We start from the raw sequence: 18231 nt of genomic DNA on the forward strand, positions 1-18231 counted from the left end.
CTTTGCAAAACGGTCTGAATCCACTTGCATTCTTTTGGACTGCTCTCTCAATGAATCACCTGAAGCGATTTAATTAAGCAGCCGTTTTCCTCTGTGAACATGCGCTAAATGGATGTTTGACAATTTCGTTGCTTTTTGGAGATTTAAAAAAACATTCAGATAAAATCCTGCAGGCACCCGTGCCTTCTCCGTACATGAAATAAATGCACATCCTTGAATGAGCGCGGATTTCCAGCGTATTTACTTGAAGTTATCAGGTAGGCTAATATCTATGGTTTGATCCTTTCCAGACGTGACCAAAATCAGAATTTATAATCGACTGAATAGCTCTCCCAGAACTTGCCGTGTGAGGCCACACTGACTGACATATGCACATGAATCACGGTTACACGCTCAGAGCAATATTGTTTTAGCTATGTTTTATAGTATTAAAATATTTCGAAGGACAAAAACATTTATTTTAAAAAAAAACTTTATTGGCTTTACTTCAAGTCAGCTGTCACTTTACTTTGGCGCGAGCTCCTATGCGCTCGCACACTTGGCGCAGCCCATTGTGACGGTTGTCATTAATTAATATGAATGAATATAATTTGCCTTTTGCTTGACTACATTATCAAACAGCTGATAATGTGTTGCTAATGTTACACACACCGTTTCCGTTCTTCATCTCAGACAGAGTCAGACAGCTGCCTTCTAACAATCAGTATCCTTACGAACGCTTTGAACAACTCAGAACGTCAGTGAAGAAAGGCATATAGTTCATCATAACATCGTAATAGACTTGCTATATTGCTAAATCTACACAATTTTTCATATCAACAGAAAATATACCGGGATAACCTGGCTTCTCTCGAGACTTTCCTGCTTCAGAGCAGTCATAGTTAATGATATGCTAAAGCCTGCCGGCACGTTGTTGTGATTGGTTACAAGGTAGTCTGTGACGTCACAAACACCACCGATTTCAAAACGCGGGTTTTAGACTGTCTTTGGTTTACTGCAGTTTCAAACATAAAATACTCAGCAATAGTGCTGACTTATGAATTTGCACATGGTTTGTCTTAAAGCATATTAAAAACACTACATAGACATATAAACAACATTAAAAACTTGATTTTCACCACAGGGGGACTTTAATTATTTCAGTGAGTTTATAGTATGTTGGTGTTAGGTAAGCAGACAGTTCATGTTTCAGTTCTTCGACTCTGACAGCAAAACAGGAAACCGGTCTTGCAAATTGCATTGTCTGAAAAGGGACCCTAGTCCTTTAGTAAGATACAGAGAAAAATAAAATAGAAAGATATAAAAATAGTACATTCCCTCACTTTCAAGGGAAGTCTCTTCACTGGTCTGTTCTGTTACACCCATAATTCGCGCACTGAAGTTGTTGTAGTTGCCCCTGCCAACTCCACCATACTTGGGCAGGTAAGGAAAGAGGACCACAGTTTAAAATGTTTCAAAATACCTCAATATAGCATAATATAGCTTTGAAAATGATTACTAACAGTCACATTGTTAAAATTTTAATTCATTATTAAATTGTTAAAGTTTTATGAATTAATTTGATTAGACATCCCTTTTGATTATTATAATTTAATAATTAAAGTCGGCATGAAACGGGAGTTACGATTTCCCTATTGTGACCTATTATTTTAGTCTTTTCGCATACCCCTGATGGTAATCACTGCTCTAGACAACAGAAAGTAAGCAGACAATTTTTTGTGAAATTCTTTTATTTGTCAAAGTTAATAAGTTTTGAGGTGTTTGCTTTGCTTTCTTACACAGGGTAGCAGTATACAACTAGTGTTCAAAGGACTAAACACTATATCGGACAGTATAATTTCCTTTGCTATATCACAGCTATTTTCAGGTTCAGTATTGCACTTGGCATCAGTTAGATTGTGATTTAGTCTTAAAGTGACAGCAGCCTAATATACTTGCTGCTGTCTGTGTCCCTAATGTTAATCAAACAACAAAAGACAAAAGGAAAATTAATCACTGCTCTTTAGTAGATTTAGTAGGATTATTCTATATTTCATTTATATAGTGAAGACTATACAGTGTTGTTTTACATGCTGTTAACCTACTTTCTGTTGATAATGACTTTTTTTTTATTTCACATATATTTGTTAAGCTCTGACATATGTTGCTTGCCAATAAATAAAGAGTTGTCAATTCATGATATTCTTATTCTCAACAACAATGTATGTTAAAATTAAGAGATAAGTAAATAACCCCCTTGGGTCTATTTGAAGCCTTGCATTTATCATGTAGTAGTATGAATTTTGGCGATCATATCTGTCGATACTGCTTTCAGTGATCGGCCCCAAAAATGCTGATTGCAGCACCCTTAAAAGTTATGATAAAAATTATAAGGATTTATTGAATAATCTTAGTTGCAAAATTCTTCTGAACTTCATGCCTACTTTGTCTGGTCTTCGTCCATGTTGGACTTTGTCCTGTACTTCGTTTGATCAGCACATAAGCAACAAGTGTCATCATACCAAAGGAAAAGCAATGGAAAAGTACTGCTTCCCAACATTGTCCTGTGACACTAAAAACACTTGAAATGGAGACTTTCTCGTATCTCTAACTTGTGAAGACAAATATCCCTTGAAACCACACACTAATAAGATTAAACAACAAAAGCAAGGAAAATAAGTACAATCCTATTTCCAGAAAAGTTGGGACATTTTGTAAAATGCAATGCAACAATCTGTGATTTGTTAATTCTCTTGAACCTTTATTCAGCTGACAAAAAGTACAAGAATGTTTGCAGCCATCAAAATCAAAATTTGTTTATATTTACAAAATACAATTCTGTTGGTCAGTGAAAACACTGGAAATCTTTCCTTTGTACTTTTATCAGTTAAATAAACTTTAAAGAGAATTAACAAATGACAGATTCATGATTTTATTGCAATTTACAAAATGTCTCAACTTTTCTGGAAATGGGGTTTGTAAAATAACAAGTAATATAATGAATTAAATGATTAATGATTGATTCAATGATTATAAATGAATAAAGAAAAAATAAAACACAACACAAATGTATGATCACTCTCTTGAACATACAAACAGGTTGCTTTTAAGAATCCTTAGATACTTTACATATAAATCTCATTTTGATGGCACAGTGGTTGTCATTAACATTCCCACTGTATGTTATATGTGCGCATTCCTCTCCTCCCTTTTCCCGATGTCCTTGCCACTTATCTGGCTGCCCAGGACCCCAGTGTCTGTAACCAAAGCCAAAAAATGTTATACTATTCCATCTGCATATAGAAAACTTTCCTGGCATTCCATCCAGACTAAAGTTCATTTTATGGTAATTTAATCCCACATCCATGACCTACAACTAATATATTTATTTAAATGGCTGAAACATTGCTTAATCAAGTTGCATTTACTTTACAAGCAAAATCTTAAAGTACATTATCTTAAATTAATTGCTTTCTATCCTTCTTTCATTTACAAAGGGCAAGAATAGAGGGGGGAAACAAATATAACCAGAAAGCCAAATTTTAAGATATCCTGTGGAAGCTGTGGATACAACTGTTTATAATGGAATAATGGAAAATTAATTGAATATGGAAAAATGTGGCTGCATATATCAACTCACACTTTGTCCATGGTGCAAGGAGTGTCATCCGCCCATCTCCACTGGCCTGTGGTCTGATCCGTTAGACCGATCCAGTATTGAAATGGTTTGGTCAAGTGGGTAACAAATTCCTAGGAGGAGAAATTAAAAACAAATACTGAAAGACAGAATAAAAGGTATTAACCCAGAGCTCAACATTAAGCACTGTCATGTGCTTATCCTTCAGACAAGTAAATCGGTCGTTTTTGTGTGTGTGTGTGGTAAATCTAATTTATTCTGAAACAATATTCTCATCAGTGTATTATGAGCTTTGACATATTTAAATTTGCATATTTGTGATATTTGCCCAAAGGGCATTTTTTAAAATCTTTATAAAGGGCATTTTTCCCAAATATTATTTAAATGTCTTAATGCAGGTCAAAACTAATGTCAGAATCGATTCTGAAATTTTTAGAATGATCCAGAATTATTGGTGAGAGAATCGCGATGCATCAATATTTTTTTTTTCCCGCCCTAATACTTTTATTCTGTTTTTCTCCATTCACAGAAGTGGTGTGTGGTGATGTGATGATGAATCCTCATGTTGTGTTGTTTATGAGGAACTAAACCCCTGGAAATCAAATGTTGGTATTTTTAGCATGTCACAGACACTTATCCATTCTATTATGATTGAATGTAAATTAACATCTTATCGGTTAACATTTAATGATCGGTTAACGAGCTTCTGTTATCAGTTAGGGAAAAAAATGAAATGAACATCCCATTGTAGCATTCTTTTTTCTTAAAGACCCCCTGTGGTGAAAATCAAGTTTTTAATGTTGTTCATATGTCTATCTGGTGTTTTTAACATGCTTTAAGGCAAATAAGTCAACACCATTGCTGAGTATTTTCTCTTTAAAACTGCAGTAAACCAAAGACAGTCTCAAACCCGTGGTTTGAAATCGCTGGTGTTTCTGACGAGATTTAAAAGATTTATTTTCTGACGTCACATGCTAAAGCCCGCCGGCACGTTGACGCGATTGGTAATAAGGTAAACCAATCGCGTCAACATGCCGGCGGGCTTTAGCATATCTTCAGCTGAGTCTCAAAAGAAGGTTATGCCGATATATTTTTCTGTTGATATGAAAAATTGGGTAGATTTAGCAATATGGCAGGTGTATGATGTATATTATGATGAACTATATGCCTTTCTCCACTGACGCTCTGAGTTGTTCAAAGCGTTTCTAAGGAAACTGATTGTTAGAAGACAGCTGACTGACGAGTCGTGAATGTGAACATGGTTTGTGTAACATTAGCAACACATTATTAGCCGTTTGATAACGTAGTCAAGCAAACGCTAATCATATTAATTACCGTTATGTGTCCGACGTTTTAAAAAGCGATACCATTGTGCAGCGTTTACCTCAGTAAGTTGACTGAGTGGATCTCGTCTGTGCGAGTGAGTGGAGGTGGGGCTAATTAGCATATTCATAGATCTGTGTAAATTAAATGAGGCAAGGATGTAGAGTTACATTCAAGCTATTTTAAGGCATTAAGAATTTTTTTTCAAATGAAAAATTTTTTTAAATATGTAATTTTGGTAAAACTATTAACTACAGGGGGACTTTAAATAAATGTGTAGCAAACCAGTTTCCTTCAATAAATTAAATTATAAAGCAAAATGAGAGGTAATAAAAAAACAAGTGGTTTCTCACAGTGACCACAGCACCTGAAAGGGTCAAGGAAAAGTGTGTGTGTGTGTATGTCTGTAACTCACCCACTCCTTCTCGGAGTCTTCTACTTTTAAGAGTAACGCACCCTGCTCTTCGCAGTAATCTTTTGCTTGGGTCCAGTTCATTGAATCACTAGAGAACAGGTAACAGCTGTTGCTGAATTGGATCCAATCAGATTCAATACAGCCTGATGCAAGTACACCTATGTAAGAGGACAAGACTAAATTAATGCTTTAGTTCCCACCAAAAAAAAAAAAAAATCCCTCAAACATGAAAATTCTGTCATCATTTACTCCACTTCTCTCTGTGACTCTCAGTTAGTGAACTCATTTCGACAGAATTTTCATATTTTCATCAATTTTCATATTGATGAATCTCCCCATAAACCCAGGACTAGTTTTCTCTGTGATGAGGTTTAGTTAATTAACATTTTGCTGTACTGATATTGTAAGATTTTAAAGGATTAGTTCACTTCAGAATTAAAATTTCCTGATAATTTACTCACCCCCATGTCATCCAAGATGTTCATGTCTTTCTTCAGTCAAAAAGAAATGAAGGTTTTTGAGGAAAACATTCCAGGATTTTTCTCCATATAGTGGACTTCACTGGGGTTGAAGGTCCAAATGTCAGTTTCAGTGCAGCTTCAAAGAGCTCTACATGATCCCAGACGAGGAATAAGAGTCTTATTTAGAGAAACCATTGGTCATTTTCTAAAAAAAAAAAATATATATATATATACTTTTTAACCACAAATGCTCGTCTTGCACTGCTCAGTGATGCTCCACACATTACATAATCACATTGGAAAGGTCACGTGTGATGTAGGAGGAAGTACCATGGTAGGGCGAAAAACTTCATCTCATTTTCTCCTCCAACATCAAAATCGTCCAACATCGTTGTTTTACCTTTTTTTGTAAAGGCCGTTTGACTTAGTCTTTGCACGTTCACTTTGTAAACACTGGATCGGTACTTCGGCCTACATCACACGTGACCTTTCCAGTGTGATTATGTAATGCGTGGCGCATCGCAGAGCAGTGCAAGATGAGCATTTGTAGTTCAAAAATATATGATTTTTATTTTTATTTTAGAAAATGGCCGATCGTTTCACTAGATAAGACCCTTATTCCTCGTCTGCGATCATGTAGAGCTCTTTGAAGCTGCACTGAAACTGACATTTGGACCTTCAACCCTTTGGTTGCTGGTGAAGTCCACTATATGGAGAAAAATCTGGAATGTTTTCCTCAAAAACCTTAATTTCTTTTCGACTGAAGAAAGAAAGACAAACATCTTGGATGACATGGGGGTGAGTAATTTTTCACAGTGATTCTCATTTATTTTTACCTTCATCATTGTACTGTCTGGTGCACCATTATGGATTTAAAGCTTTTTGCCATTAAAAAAACAGTAGTTGTTTAAAATAACAGTATCAAAACAGGAACTACATATACAATATTGCACCTTGAATTTAGAGTTTACTCACTGGTTAATGATAGTTTATAAGACACAGATTGAAATAATGATCTCAGTCCCTCCATTGAACTCTTCAAGACCATCAGTGAGCTTGACATGTCAGCTTTATCCAGAGACAAAAGCCAAACAAACAATATATCAGCCTGATTATCTTATCATATAACACAATTCTGAAGAACATGATATTTGATGAATACAGTTAGAATTTCTAAAATAAAATATCTATTAACATTTACAGTATATTTAAAAGAATATTTGTGGGGGGGTTTTTTGTCGTTAATAGAATTTTAGGTTGCCGTCTTACCCAAGATTTGTTGTGTATGTGAAAAAGCATGAGCTGACATAAAACTGCCGATTGTTAGTTTAGACCTAAGGGCTGATACTGCAAAACTCAAACTGTCCATCGCATTCTTTACTTCAGTGTGTGACAGGTCCTGTTGGTGCTCTGCAGGGGAAAGAAATAGAAATATACAGCTTCAAACCCTTGATATATGTTGTCTTAAATTTGAGAATTCTTCAGCCGAAAGTACGTCCAGGGCTTACCCAACTTTTGTTGGTTTTCCTCTTGTTTGGATGAGAGTGAACTCAGTGATGAGCCAAGATCGGCCATCAAGGTCTCAATATTAGACAACTTCTTTTCATGCACTTCTTTTGGAGAGTGAGATGGACAAATGATAAGTAAATAATCAGTGCTTTTTTATGCACATATCAAATCTTAGACTGTTTGCAGTGTCAAAGAGAAGAGATGGTTAACAATCATGCTCTTCTGAGAAACCTAAATCAACGCAAAAATTCATTGCATTAAAGATTTTACCCCAAACAAACATTAGTAATGTAGCATTTTTCATGAAGGACATTTGTTTAAACTTTGTTCTAGAAAACTTTAGAAAAAAAATCATGAATTATCATCATGATACTTAAATGGCCACTTAAATTATCCATAAATGGCCTTGGGATCACTAACAAATCAAAATAAAACATCAGGAGTTAAGGCAAAGTCAAGACACTAACCGTTAGTCATTGGGTTACTTGATCTAGACATGTTCAAATTTGAACTCAAGCTGGACACCAAATTCTGCAGCTCAGAAACCTTCTTTTCTAGGTCACTACCTGTCCAAAAGGGGAAAAAAGTCATTAATTAGAAGTCCATTTTACCAAAAGTGATCTGTGATGATTATGATGAAGTTCCCACCTGTGATCTGAAAATCAGATTTGACAGAGGTTCGATCAGAAGTATGATTGTTCATCCAACTCTTCAGCTCTGAGAAGTTTCTTTCTTGCTTCGAATCTTTGAACCGAAATAAACAGACAAGCAAACAAACTGTCACTTTTCCAGATTCTCTGCAAATATTTTTAATATTCATATGCTAAATTAAAATCGTTTATTAAAGCTCAGTTCAGAGATAAGAGCAAAGCAGCTCAGTTCATATCCCAATTAGCAGTTTAGTCACATTATTTATCACACTAAAAACACAAAGCCGTCGCAGTCATACCACTGCAAAATTAAAGTATTCTATTAGCAAAACACTAAAGACAGTATTTCGTTTTATCCACTCACAGATGACAAAAGTCATGATCATGAAAATAATAATGCAGACTGTTCCTAGAAGCACAAGGATGCCAGTTTGACTGCTACCTGCAGAAAACAGACAAAATCCTAGATTAATTTCTATGCTTAAAATCATGTCAATTGTCAAAATGTAATAATTTAATTTTGCAATGCCGTGTTTTAATTTTGTTTTGCCTTTGTCCACACATTTTGAGATATCATTCATATCTGTAGCAAAATAGTGCCAGAGCAAGTGACATACCCAAGTTTATATTTAGAAGTTTGTTCAAATTAGCAATAGCGCAAGCAGTACAAAATATTTATAACCATAATTTGCATGAACATGATTAATTGATACAGCTCACTGGTTAAAATCTGAGATGTTATTATGTTGCTTTTGAAATAATAATTTTAAAAAGTCTGTAATAAATGTAATTGCAGGACTTATCGAAACATTTTCCATTTCTCTCAAGCTGTAAAAGCCAAATTAGTTTAATGCTTTAAGATAGTTTCTCCAACTGAATATGATATTGCAAATCTTCCAAACCTCTCCGAAAAGATTTCTTCGGTTTACATTCCATCTCCATTTTAATGTATTCTTCAGAACGATCCATTTTCTGAGACAATAAAATGGGAGCAAATTTAACAGGTCACTTGCTTCTTATAGTTGAAATTCAAAACAACACCTCTTATATATTAATGATTTATGTAATCGTGTTCCTTAAAAATAAAATTCACTTCCACATTCTGAGAAACTGATATTTGGGGAATTCCTTCTGGGAAGATTCTAGGTATTACTGTTACTGACACACATAGGGACATTTAATGCTAAAGCTTTTTTTTTTTTTTTGCATGCACATTTTCTTCAGGTATAATGACGGTTATGTCGTGTCTACTTTACATCATGCATCTTGTTGATTTTCCAACAATCCCCATGTGTCCCATTCCATGGATCTAGGTTTTCATTTTGGTTCCTTTATCCACTATCCTTGCTATTTGGTCTTTTGAGGGGCTGATTGATTGCACCTGTCTGCCTTGCTGCTGAGTTTTTTGCGTCTGTAGCTCTATATAGGGTTTTTTTTTATTCATTGTTGTTTATATTGCTAAATATAACCTAATCATCACCATATACCTGATATTGTTATGCATTTATTTATGCATTTATGCTTTTAAATGCTAACACATTTATAATACGTTAGCATTTTGCTAGCCTGTTAACTTGTCATCCGTGCTTACTGTCTTTTCCTTCCTCACACACACTCTTTTTTCTACACTCCTAGCTAAGAAGAATTAAATGAATGAGAGAACCTACAATTAATGTCACCATAAGAACAGACACAACTACACATTAAAAGACAAGATGTGAAAAAAAGATGTGTTTTGAGACAGGATTTAAACTCAGATAAAGTGGAAGCTGTTCTAATGTGATTAAGTAGGTTATTCCATAAAGTGGGGCCAGCCACTTCAAAAGCTCTATTTCCTCTGGTCCTTAGGCGGGTTCTAGGGATTTGGAGTAATTTACCCTCAATCTTAGACCTCTTGCAGGAGTGTCAGATATGTAGATGCAAGATTATTTAATGATTTGTAGACAAGTAGCAGGATTTTAAATTTGATTCTAAAGTGAATCGGCTGCCAATGAAGAAATTTCAGGAGGGGAGTAACAAGATCATATTTTATGTCCCTTCAGAGATCTGGCTAATTACTTACAAAGCACTAAATGGTTTAGCTCCCAGGTACCTGAGCGAGCTCCTAATTCATTATAGTCCTTCACGTCTATTGCGATCTCAGAATTCTGGCCAGTTGATAATACCTAGAATATCAAAATCAAATGCAGGCTTTAGAGCCTTTTACTATTTGGCACCTAAACTTTGGAACAATCTTCCTAGCAGCAGACACACTCTGTCAGTTTAAATCTAGACTAAAAACACATCTCTTTAATCTGGCATACACATAACACATTATCAATTTCTATTTTCAAATCTGTTAAAGGATTGTTAGGCTGCATAAATTAGGTCAGCCGGAACCAGGAACACTTCCTATAACACCAGATGTACTCGTTACATCAGAAGAAGAATGGCATCTACGCTAATATTAGTCTCTCTTTTTATCCTGAGGTTTACTGTAGTCAGCCGGATCTGAGCCTAAATACGAGCACAATATATCTCTGAAGTGCTATCCCCTGTGAAGGCCCCATCGACACGACAGCCATCGGCACAGATCCTCAACTAACCCGTCTCCATACCAGCGTGATGAATCTGATCTTCAAACAGATGGTACTGGATTAAATATTTTGAATGTTCCAATCTGACTTCTAATTGTCACGGTCACCATCTATCTCACCTTCCCCGTACTCCATTTCCCATCATCCCTCCTGTTGCTCACCTGCTCACACTCAGCGATCACCTGCACCTGATCTCCATCACCTCATCAGCACAGCAGCATTTAAGCACACACTTCATCCTAGCACTTTGTCTGGTCTCATTTGTATATGGACACACTTACCTCTGGATTGTGTATACGTTATTCCTCCATCGTCTTTCCTTATCCTCTGTGTCTCCTTCGTCTCCCTAATCTGCTGTGTCTCCAGCATCTTCTCCTCTGGACTCCAATGACTCTCCACTCACCTCACCTATGTGTGTGCTTCAGCTGCAGTCTTCCACGATCTCCTCCAACCACCTGCAAACCAAGAACTGTCAGTATTATCATTCAATAAAACTCTCATATTCATTTCTACATTGTTGTGAGTCTGTGTTCCGTAACACTAATGCTGCCAGAATCATAGTCATGCACTGTTCGCTGTTGGCCAGAGGAGAACTGGCCCCCCGACTGAGCCTGGTTTCTCCCAAGAATTTTTTTTACCCCATTCTTTCACCTGATGGAGTTTGGGTTCCTTGCCGCTGTCGCCTCTGGCTTGCTTAGTTGGGGACGCCTAATATTCAACGATGTTTTGATCTGCCTGCATCGACACCATTGTATGCGAAATGAACTGAGCTGGACAATGACATCACTGTTTTCTCAAGAGCTGCTGTATAGATAAATGAACTAAATTAATAACTAATGATTTTTACTATGGAAATTAATCAGTACTGAACTTAATTAAGCTGGACAATGATATTATTTTCTTCTAGAGCTGCTGCACCGCCAAAATAGTTTCCTTCTATCAGTGTAAAGCTGCTTTAAAACAATCTGCATTTTAAAAAGCACTATATAATGACTTGTTTTACTTGTTTGACTCTGTAAACGGCTTAATTCTTTCTGAAGGCTGTAGGGAATTTTCCTTTTTACAATTTAAAATAGTACTTCTAGTGAAAGACTAAAATTATTTAGCTGAGTAAACAAACTGCAGTTGTGCTGAGCTTGGACTTTCAAATACTGAATTACGGAAGCGAGAGTAATTTATATGTAAAATTTGATCTGTAACAGATCTAAGGATAATTTAATATGATTTTCTGGGCACATAAGGCAGATTGTACAAATGAACAGAACCAACAAGATGCTATAGGATAGGGGTGGGTGATATGGCAAAAATATCACGATTTTTTTCAGGAAAACCACGATTCACGATTTTTATCATGATTCTTCATGTTGTTTTTACTATTTTGCAAGTGACTGAGCATTACAGCCAAACTAATTTCCCTATTTTAAAAACAAAGCCTTACAAAATAACAAAATATAAAATAAAATTAAAAATGGCAGACATTTAGGCCAAAGTGGCAAAGATAAAAATCTTTGTCTCTATTTTTTTATGTTATTTGTCATTATTTGTTATTAATTTTATCCTTGTTATTAAAAAAGAAGAAAAACATAGGCTACACATTATACAAATGAAATTAATAAAATTATTTATTTTTTTAGCTACAGTAGATGTATTTAACAGTAGCATTCAAGTAAAAAATTAAATGAACAAATATAAAAATATAACACTAGACTTCACTGTATAAATTATACATTGATTCTTAATAAAGCTAGTGTATTAAAGTTCTCAGTCGAGAGCAAAAAGTTATTTTGAAGAATGTGACCAGACAGTTGCTGGTCCACAGTGACTATGTTTTTCCTACCATGGAAGTCAATAGAGACCAGCAACTGTCTGGCTAATCCACATTCTCCAAAATATTTTGTGTTCTACACAAGAAAGAAATTAATACAGTTTTGAAACAACATTACAGTGAACTATCCCTTTAAGGACAAGCGACCGCATGGTTAATATTAGACCTGCACGTGTCTCTAATATACAGCCACGCATCCAATTTTCTCTCAAATGTTTACTTTCACTTTAGACATAACCAACTGTGTTTATGTAAACTTTGTGCGTATTTGACAGTATTAGAGCAATTGGACTCTAAAGATAACTTAGTAATCAGGCGCTGTTTGACAGGCTTTTAGCGCACGCGAAAGAAAAGTTTAAACGGCAAGGCACATGAAATAATGAACTTTTTTGGATTGAAGTGTCCCGCGAATATTACTCTCAACCGCTGCATTAAAATGTGACGTGAATGTACGTCACGTTGAACAGTATGCTGAGACGGAGGCGCTGGAACTGCAACTGATAGAAAGCACTGTAGCACGATACTACGATATTTCTTCATAAGCAGATCGTGTAGACATTTTAATCGTCCACGATCAAAAATCGTTATATCGCACACCCCTACTATAGGAGCATGAGGTTTGAGTCTGCCATGAATAATACTGTATCTTGCTTTTAATACATGTGCATGGAAATACTAATCTTCTCTCTGTGTGTGTTTGTGTGTGTGTGTGTATGTATATATATATATATATATATATATATATATATATATATATATAATATACACATATACTGTACAGTGCTCAGCGTAAATGAGTACACCCCATTTGAAAAGTAACATTTTAAACATCTCATAGAGCACAAAAACAATTTCCAAAATGTTGACAAGACTAAGTTTAATCTAACATCTGTTTAACATATGACATGAAAGTGAGGTTAATAATATAACTTGGAGAACAAAATTTTCAGTTTTACTCAAATTAGGGTGATGCAAAAATGAGTACACCCCACTGAAAGTCTCTGGAGCAAAGCTAAATTTTAGACTACAAATGTCTAATTTAACAAGAATTCAACCACATGTGAGTCTAGTTATTCATTACACAGGTGTCCAGCAGACAGTTGACTATAAAAGGGTGTTAAAACCATAGACATTATAATAAACACTAGACGCCCTATTGGCCTCTTTGGACTGTTGCTGCGATACGTCAACGAGTCCGCCATATTGTGTGGGGCAAGACTGTGCTGTTAACAAATGCAAGTAAACGGGCGAGCTGCGGTTTTTCTGGATAAAAACAAAAATAACGTTTACATTTATCAACCGATTTCAGTGGTTTATAATGTATGTGGTGTACAAAAAGTACTAATTACTTAAAATCTCTATAGTTAGACATATAAAATATTTATTTTAATAAGAAATAGTCAAAGCTCAGGCTTGTCATGTATTTGGCTGCTTTATTCTTGCATAAGAATTGTGAAAACGCCCATACTGAGACATAATTTAATTTTCGCATTAAATGAAATAAAGTTTTCTTATTGTGGAAAAGGCATTTTCTGTCTTTAACCCAATTTTAGCTTTTCTTGAGCTTAGAATTGACCACCATTGAGAAAATGAAACAAATCATCAAATACAAATCACACAGGCTGCTTTCTGTATTTTTATAGCACTAAAATGATACAGATATTTGCAGATAGATATTCCAAAACACAATAACAATGATAACTGATGGATCCTTTATGGTAATGATATGGTACAACTACAGTGCAATGCAAATAGTAAATATAAGAAAGTGAGATAGTAAATAGTTTGTTATACACTATATATAAAAAATCATGAATTCACAGATGTACTGCTATATACTGAAAGAGAAGATGCTACCATCACTCCGTTCCCTTGGTTGTCGTGCACCTTTCCAACATGACAATGATCCTAAACACACACAAGGCCACTGTTGGATTTCTGAAGATGAACAGGGTGAAAGTGATTCAGTGGCTCCTGATCTGAACCCAATTGAACACCTATGGGGAATTCTGAAGAGACAAGTTGAGCATCACTCTCCATCCAGCATCCAGTCTCTAAAAGAGGTCATTCTTGAAGAATGGAAAAAGATAGATGTTGCAAAATGTCGCCAACTTGTTCGTTCCATGCCTAGAAGACTTGGTGCTGTCATTAAAAATCATGGAGGCCATACAAACTACTAGATGTAGTAGTTTTTGTTGTGGGGTGTACTCATTTTTGCATCACCCTAATTTGAGTAAAACTGAAAAATGTGTAATCTAAGTTATATTATTAACCTTACTTTCATGTTATAAGTTAAACAGATGTTATATTAAACTTAGTCTTGTCAACATTTTGGAAATTGTTTTTGTGTTCATTGAGATATTGTTTAAAATGTTACTTTTCAAAGGGGGTGTACTCATTTACGCTGAGCACTGTATACGTGTGTGTGTGTGTGTGTGTGTGTGTGTGCGTTTGTGTGATTTCTTTCAAAGTTCAATTAATGTTGTAAGGTAAATAAAAGTTTAACACCACTTTTGTGGGATGATGGCCAGTTACTACAGAAAAGCAATTAGCTCATTCCTAGAGTTATACTCATATACTGCAAAGGGCCATAAAATAAACATTCAAATACACTATCAAAAGTACATCCAAAGACTTGTTCTGTCAGGACCATTATCGTCAAATATGATTGATAATTGCATAGCGTTTGTATTGGCGGTATGGTTCTGTTCTGGGCAAGAACTCCCTGCACATCCATGCAGTCTAGCATGGATAAGAGCAGGGAGAGCAGCAATAACCTCCCTTAGGGTAAACAGAACAGAACCAACATATGCAGATATAATTAATGTCAATAATTTAACATTTATACATATTTCAAGAATTAGTCTGATTCAGAGGAATCATAAGGCCAATCCTGACTGAAGAGAGGAGGAGCTGGGGATGGAGGAGGGTAATTTGCTCCTGAGAAATGCAATAGCTGCTGATAATACTGAGGAGCTTATATATGGATGCTGTGATAGGCGTCGTATTCCTATAGGTAGACGTAAGTCACCTGGGAGTCAGCTGATGCGAGCTTGACTGACGTGACCTGCCAGAACTGACACTAACGCTGGATTTCATTATGGGTGTTCTCAGGAGACTAGTGACTGAATTGTTTACCCTTGTTATATATCCAGTTGTTCAACTTCAATGTCATGACCATGAAACACTGGGGGGAAGAAAAAAAAAAAGGAAAGGAACTATGTACATGGAGCAAACTCCACTCACAAGAAATCATCCACTCAGTAAAGGAGTCTTACCTTAAAGGATTAGTTCACTTTCAAATGAAAATTAGCCCAAGCTTTACTCACCCTCAAGCCATCCTAGGTGTATATGACTTTCTTGTTTCTGACGAAGACAGTCGGAGAAATCTTAATAAATATCCTGACGCACGTATCCTGACGAGTTTTATAACGGCAGTAATGCGCTACCAATGAGTATGAGTTGAAGAAAGTGTCTCCATCCACATCCATCCATCATAAACATATTCCACGCGGCTCCAGAGGGTTAATAAAGGCCTTCTGAAGCGAAGCGAAGCTATCCGTTTAAAAAAAATATCCATATTTAACAAGTTATGAAGTAAAATATCCAGCTTCCGCCAGACTGCCTTCCATATTCAACTTTTTTTAATTGATTTTGTAAAAACAAAACATCCTCCCCAAGGCTTACCAGATGAACTACTACATGAACAAAGGAGCATGTTTTTAAAATTATGCACCTTAAACTTTTTGCCACTTTGCCCAGTTCCTGTGTGTTGGCCAGCACAAACTTTTCAACTTGTTCTGGATCTTTGCGGCCCATCTTCAGACAGGCTTTCCTTCACACTGAACAAGTGTCCCAGCTTCTCTTCAAATGTCTTTTGCCAGTCAGAAGCTACAAGATGGTCAAACAAATAAAAGAAAACTCGTCAAACAGAATCAGTGATTTTCTCAGTTACATTTCTTTGCAATTTGTTGCATTAAACCAAAGCTAGTCGTGTCCTAAACTTTTGGCTATTGGTTGAGTCAGAAGTTGCCCAGCTCTATAAGACAGTACTTTAACACTAGATAAATTACACACTTCAAGAAGTACAGTCATTTCTTAGCAGTGAAAGCAGTGCTTACCTTCTCTGTGAGTGATGCGGTTGGGGGGAATGGGCCCTCGCACATGGATAATGCCACAGCGGTTTGGCATCTCATCCTCACTCGGGTACTCACAGGTGTTGTAATAGTCAATAGAGTGTACGATACGCAGATAGAAGAGGAGACGATCCAACACCTGGGAGAAAACCAAAATATATTACGCTCCTGAGGAAGTACAAACTACATTTGTTAGTGGACCAAAAAAGCAACAAACTGAGATAAAGACTCGAAAGTCTGATTTAAAATTCATCTCATCCAATTTCACTGATAGACTCAAACACATAAAACATATATTGGAACAACTGGCCTAAGGTGAAACAATGGAAATTAAACCTATTTTATGGGTCAAAGGGTAAACCTGTTTTATGGTTTTTTTTGTTTTGGTTTTTTTTTGCATAATTACATCCATGACAACTTATTGTCATAGATGTATGACAATTGACAATTCTCTTCCACTCTCATTACCCACAACTCAGATGCCCTTGAGCAAGGCACCTAACCCCCAATCATTCCCCTGGTGCTGCAGCAAAAATGGCTGTCCACTGCTGACGTCACGTTACTTTCATTTTCATTTAGCACAAGAATTCCCCTCATGACAATGAGAATGATTAAAAAACTTTGAATTGTCCTAAAAATAGGCTTAATTTTCTTATTTTTAGGGTGAAATATGTGCTGGACATAGGGCTGGGCGGTTTTTCCGATTTTTTCGATTAATTCGAATTTATGTTTTGCCTCGATTTTATTATTTTTTGAATCGAGAAATCACGATTTTAAGTAAAAATGTTAGCAAGCGTTCAATTAGATATGTTGACAATACAGCAATGATAACCGTATTAGGAGAAGAAAATGATCCGACCTCAGGATGGCGCCGGCGCGCCTGATTAACCGCTCTCATGTGACGCTCCATGAACGCAGAACACATCACTGTTCTTAAGCAGCTGTTCATTCATAAATCCGTTATTGCGTTATAAAAACGAGAGGCAGGCAGTGGAATGAGAAAAAAGTGCAAAGTTATTAAACGTGAGTTTAATTTTTAACTTGACCGCCGTGTTTTTAGAATGCCGTTTCATTGGTGAGACGCTGCAAAAGACGCGAGACAAGTGCAACACCTAAACATGTCCGCCGAACATAAAAACAATAGGACAAATAGCGCAACGGAATGCAAACAACTGTAAACCTGTTTGATATTTCATGTTTGCATGATGGTGACAGGCTGAAAGCTGCTGTTGTTTTCTGTTTTTACAGCGCATTTGCTGTTAGTAATAGCCTATTACTGGTGTTATTTATTGCTATTACTTTTTGGCTAAGAAATATTTAGCATTTTCTTATTTTATATTATTTCTGAGTAGGATGTGTTTAAGATAAGTTTGTACAACATTTGTCTTCATATTTCAGGCATATTTCTGCAAAGATATTTAACAAATTGTTTTACATTTACACCATGTTGATCACTTCATGTGTGGTGCACTTGGAATGGAACTTTTTTTTTTTAACCAGATTGTTAATAAAGAGAATGTTACTTAAATCATATTGTAGTTAAGGTGACTAGTTAAACAGTTAAAAAAATAAATCGAAATCGTGAATCGGTCAATCGTTCTGAAAAATCGAGATTTTATTTTTTTTGCCATATCGCCCATCCCTAGCTGGACATGTTCTTGCATATCACACTTATTAAAGTCTCTTTCAGACCTTGACAAGTTTTTCATCTCTCTCCACA

The 18231-nt window shown here is 35.9% G+C and overlaps 2 protein-coding genes across 17 annotated transcripts in view; both read right to left on the reverse strand.

The window, feature by feature from the left end:
- asgr1c.1 (asialoglycoprotein receptor 1c, tandem duplicate 1) overlaps positions 1–18231 on the reverse strand; it is a 65228-nt gene that overhangs the window by 18074 nt on the left and 28923 nt on the right. The window lies entirely within an intron of this gene.
- LOC127513103 (asialoglycoprotein receptor 1-like) overlaps positions 1130–18231 on the reverse strand; it is an 83194-nt gene continuing 66092 nt past the window's right edge. The window contains exons 1-12 of one of the 4 annotated variants that reach the window (XM_051894701.1): positions 16112–16246; positions 10832–11005; positions 8877–8946; positions 8339–8416; positions 7973–8068; positions 7792–7890; positions 7324–7428; positions 7085–7225; positions 6791–6883; positions 5355–5512; positions 3620–3729; positions 1130–3236 (exon numbers count right to left, since the gene is read on the reverse strand). In XM_051894701.1, coding sequence (XP_051750661.1) covers positions 3086–3236; positions 3620–3729; positions 5355–5512; positions 6791–6883; positions 7085–7225; positions 7324–7428; positions 7792–7890; positions 7973–8068; positions 8339–8416; positions 8877–8943 — 1098 coding nt within the window. In that variant the 5' untranslated portion in view covers positions 8944–8946; positions 10832–11005; positions 16112–16246 and the 3' untranslated portion in view covers positions 1130–3085. Of the gene's footprint in view, positions 3237–3619; positions 3730–5354; positions 5513–6790; positions 6884–7084; positions 7226–7323; positions 7429–7791; positions 7891–7972; positions 8069–8338; positions 8417–8876; positions 10753–10831; positions 11006–13632; positions 15563–15704; positions 16267–16496; positions 16651–18231 lie in introns of those variants that run through there. The other 3 variants (XM_051894706.1, XM_051894707.1, XM_051894708.1) reach the window with 3 other exon arrangements.

The sequence above is a fragment of the Ctenopharyngodon idella genome, chromosome 5 (genome assembly GCF_019924925.1).
Source record: "Ctenopharyngodon idella isolate HZGC_01 chromosome 5, HZGC01, whole genome shotgun sequence".
In the NCBI taxonomy this organism is placed as follows: Eukaryota; Metazoa; Chordata; class Actinopteri; order Cypriniformes; family Xenocyprididae; genus Ctenopharyngodon; species Ctenopharyngodon idella.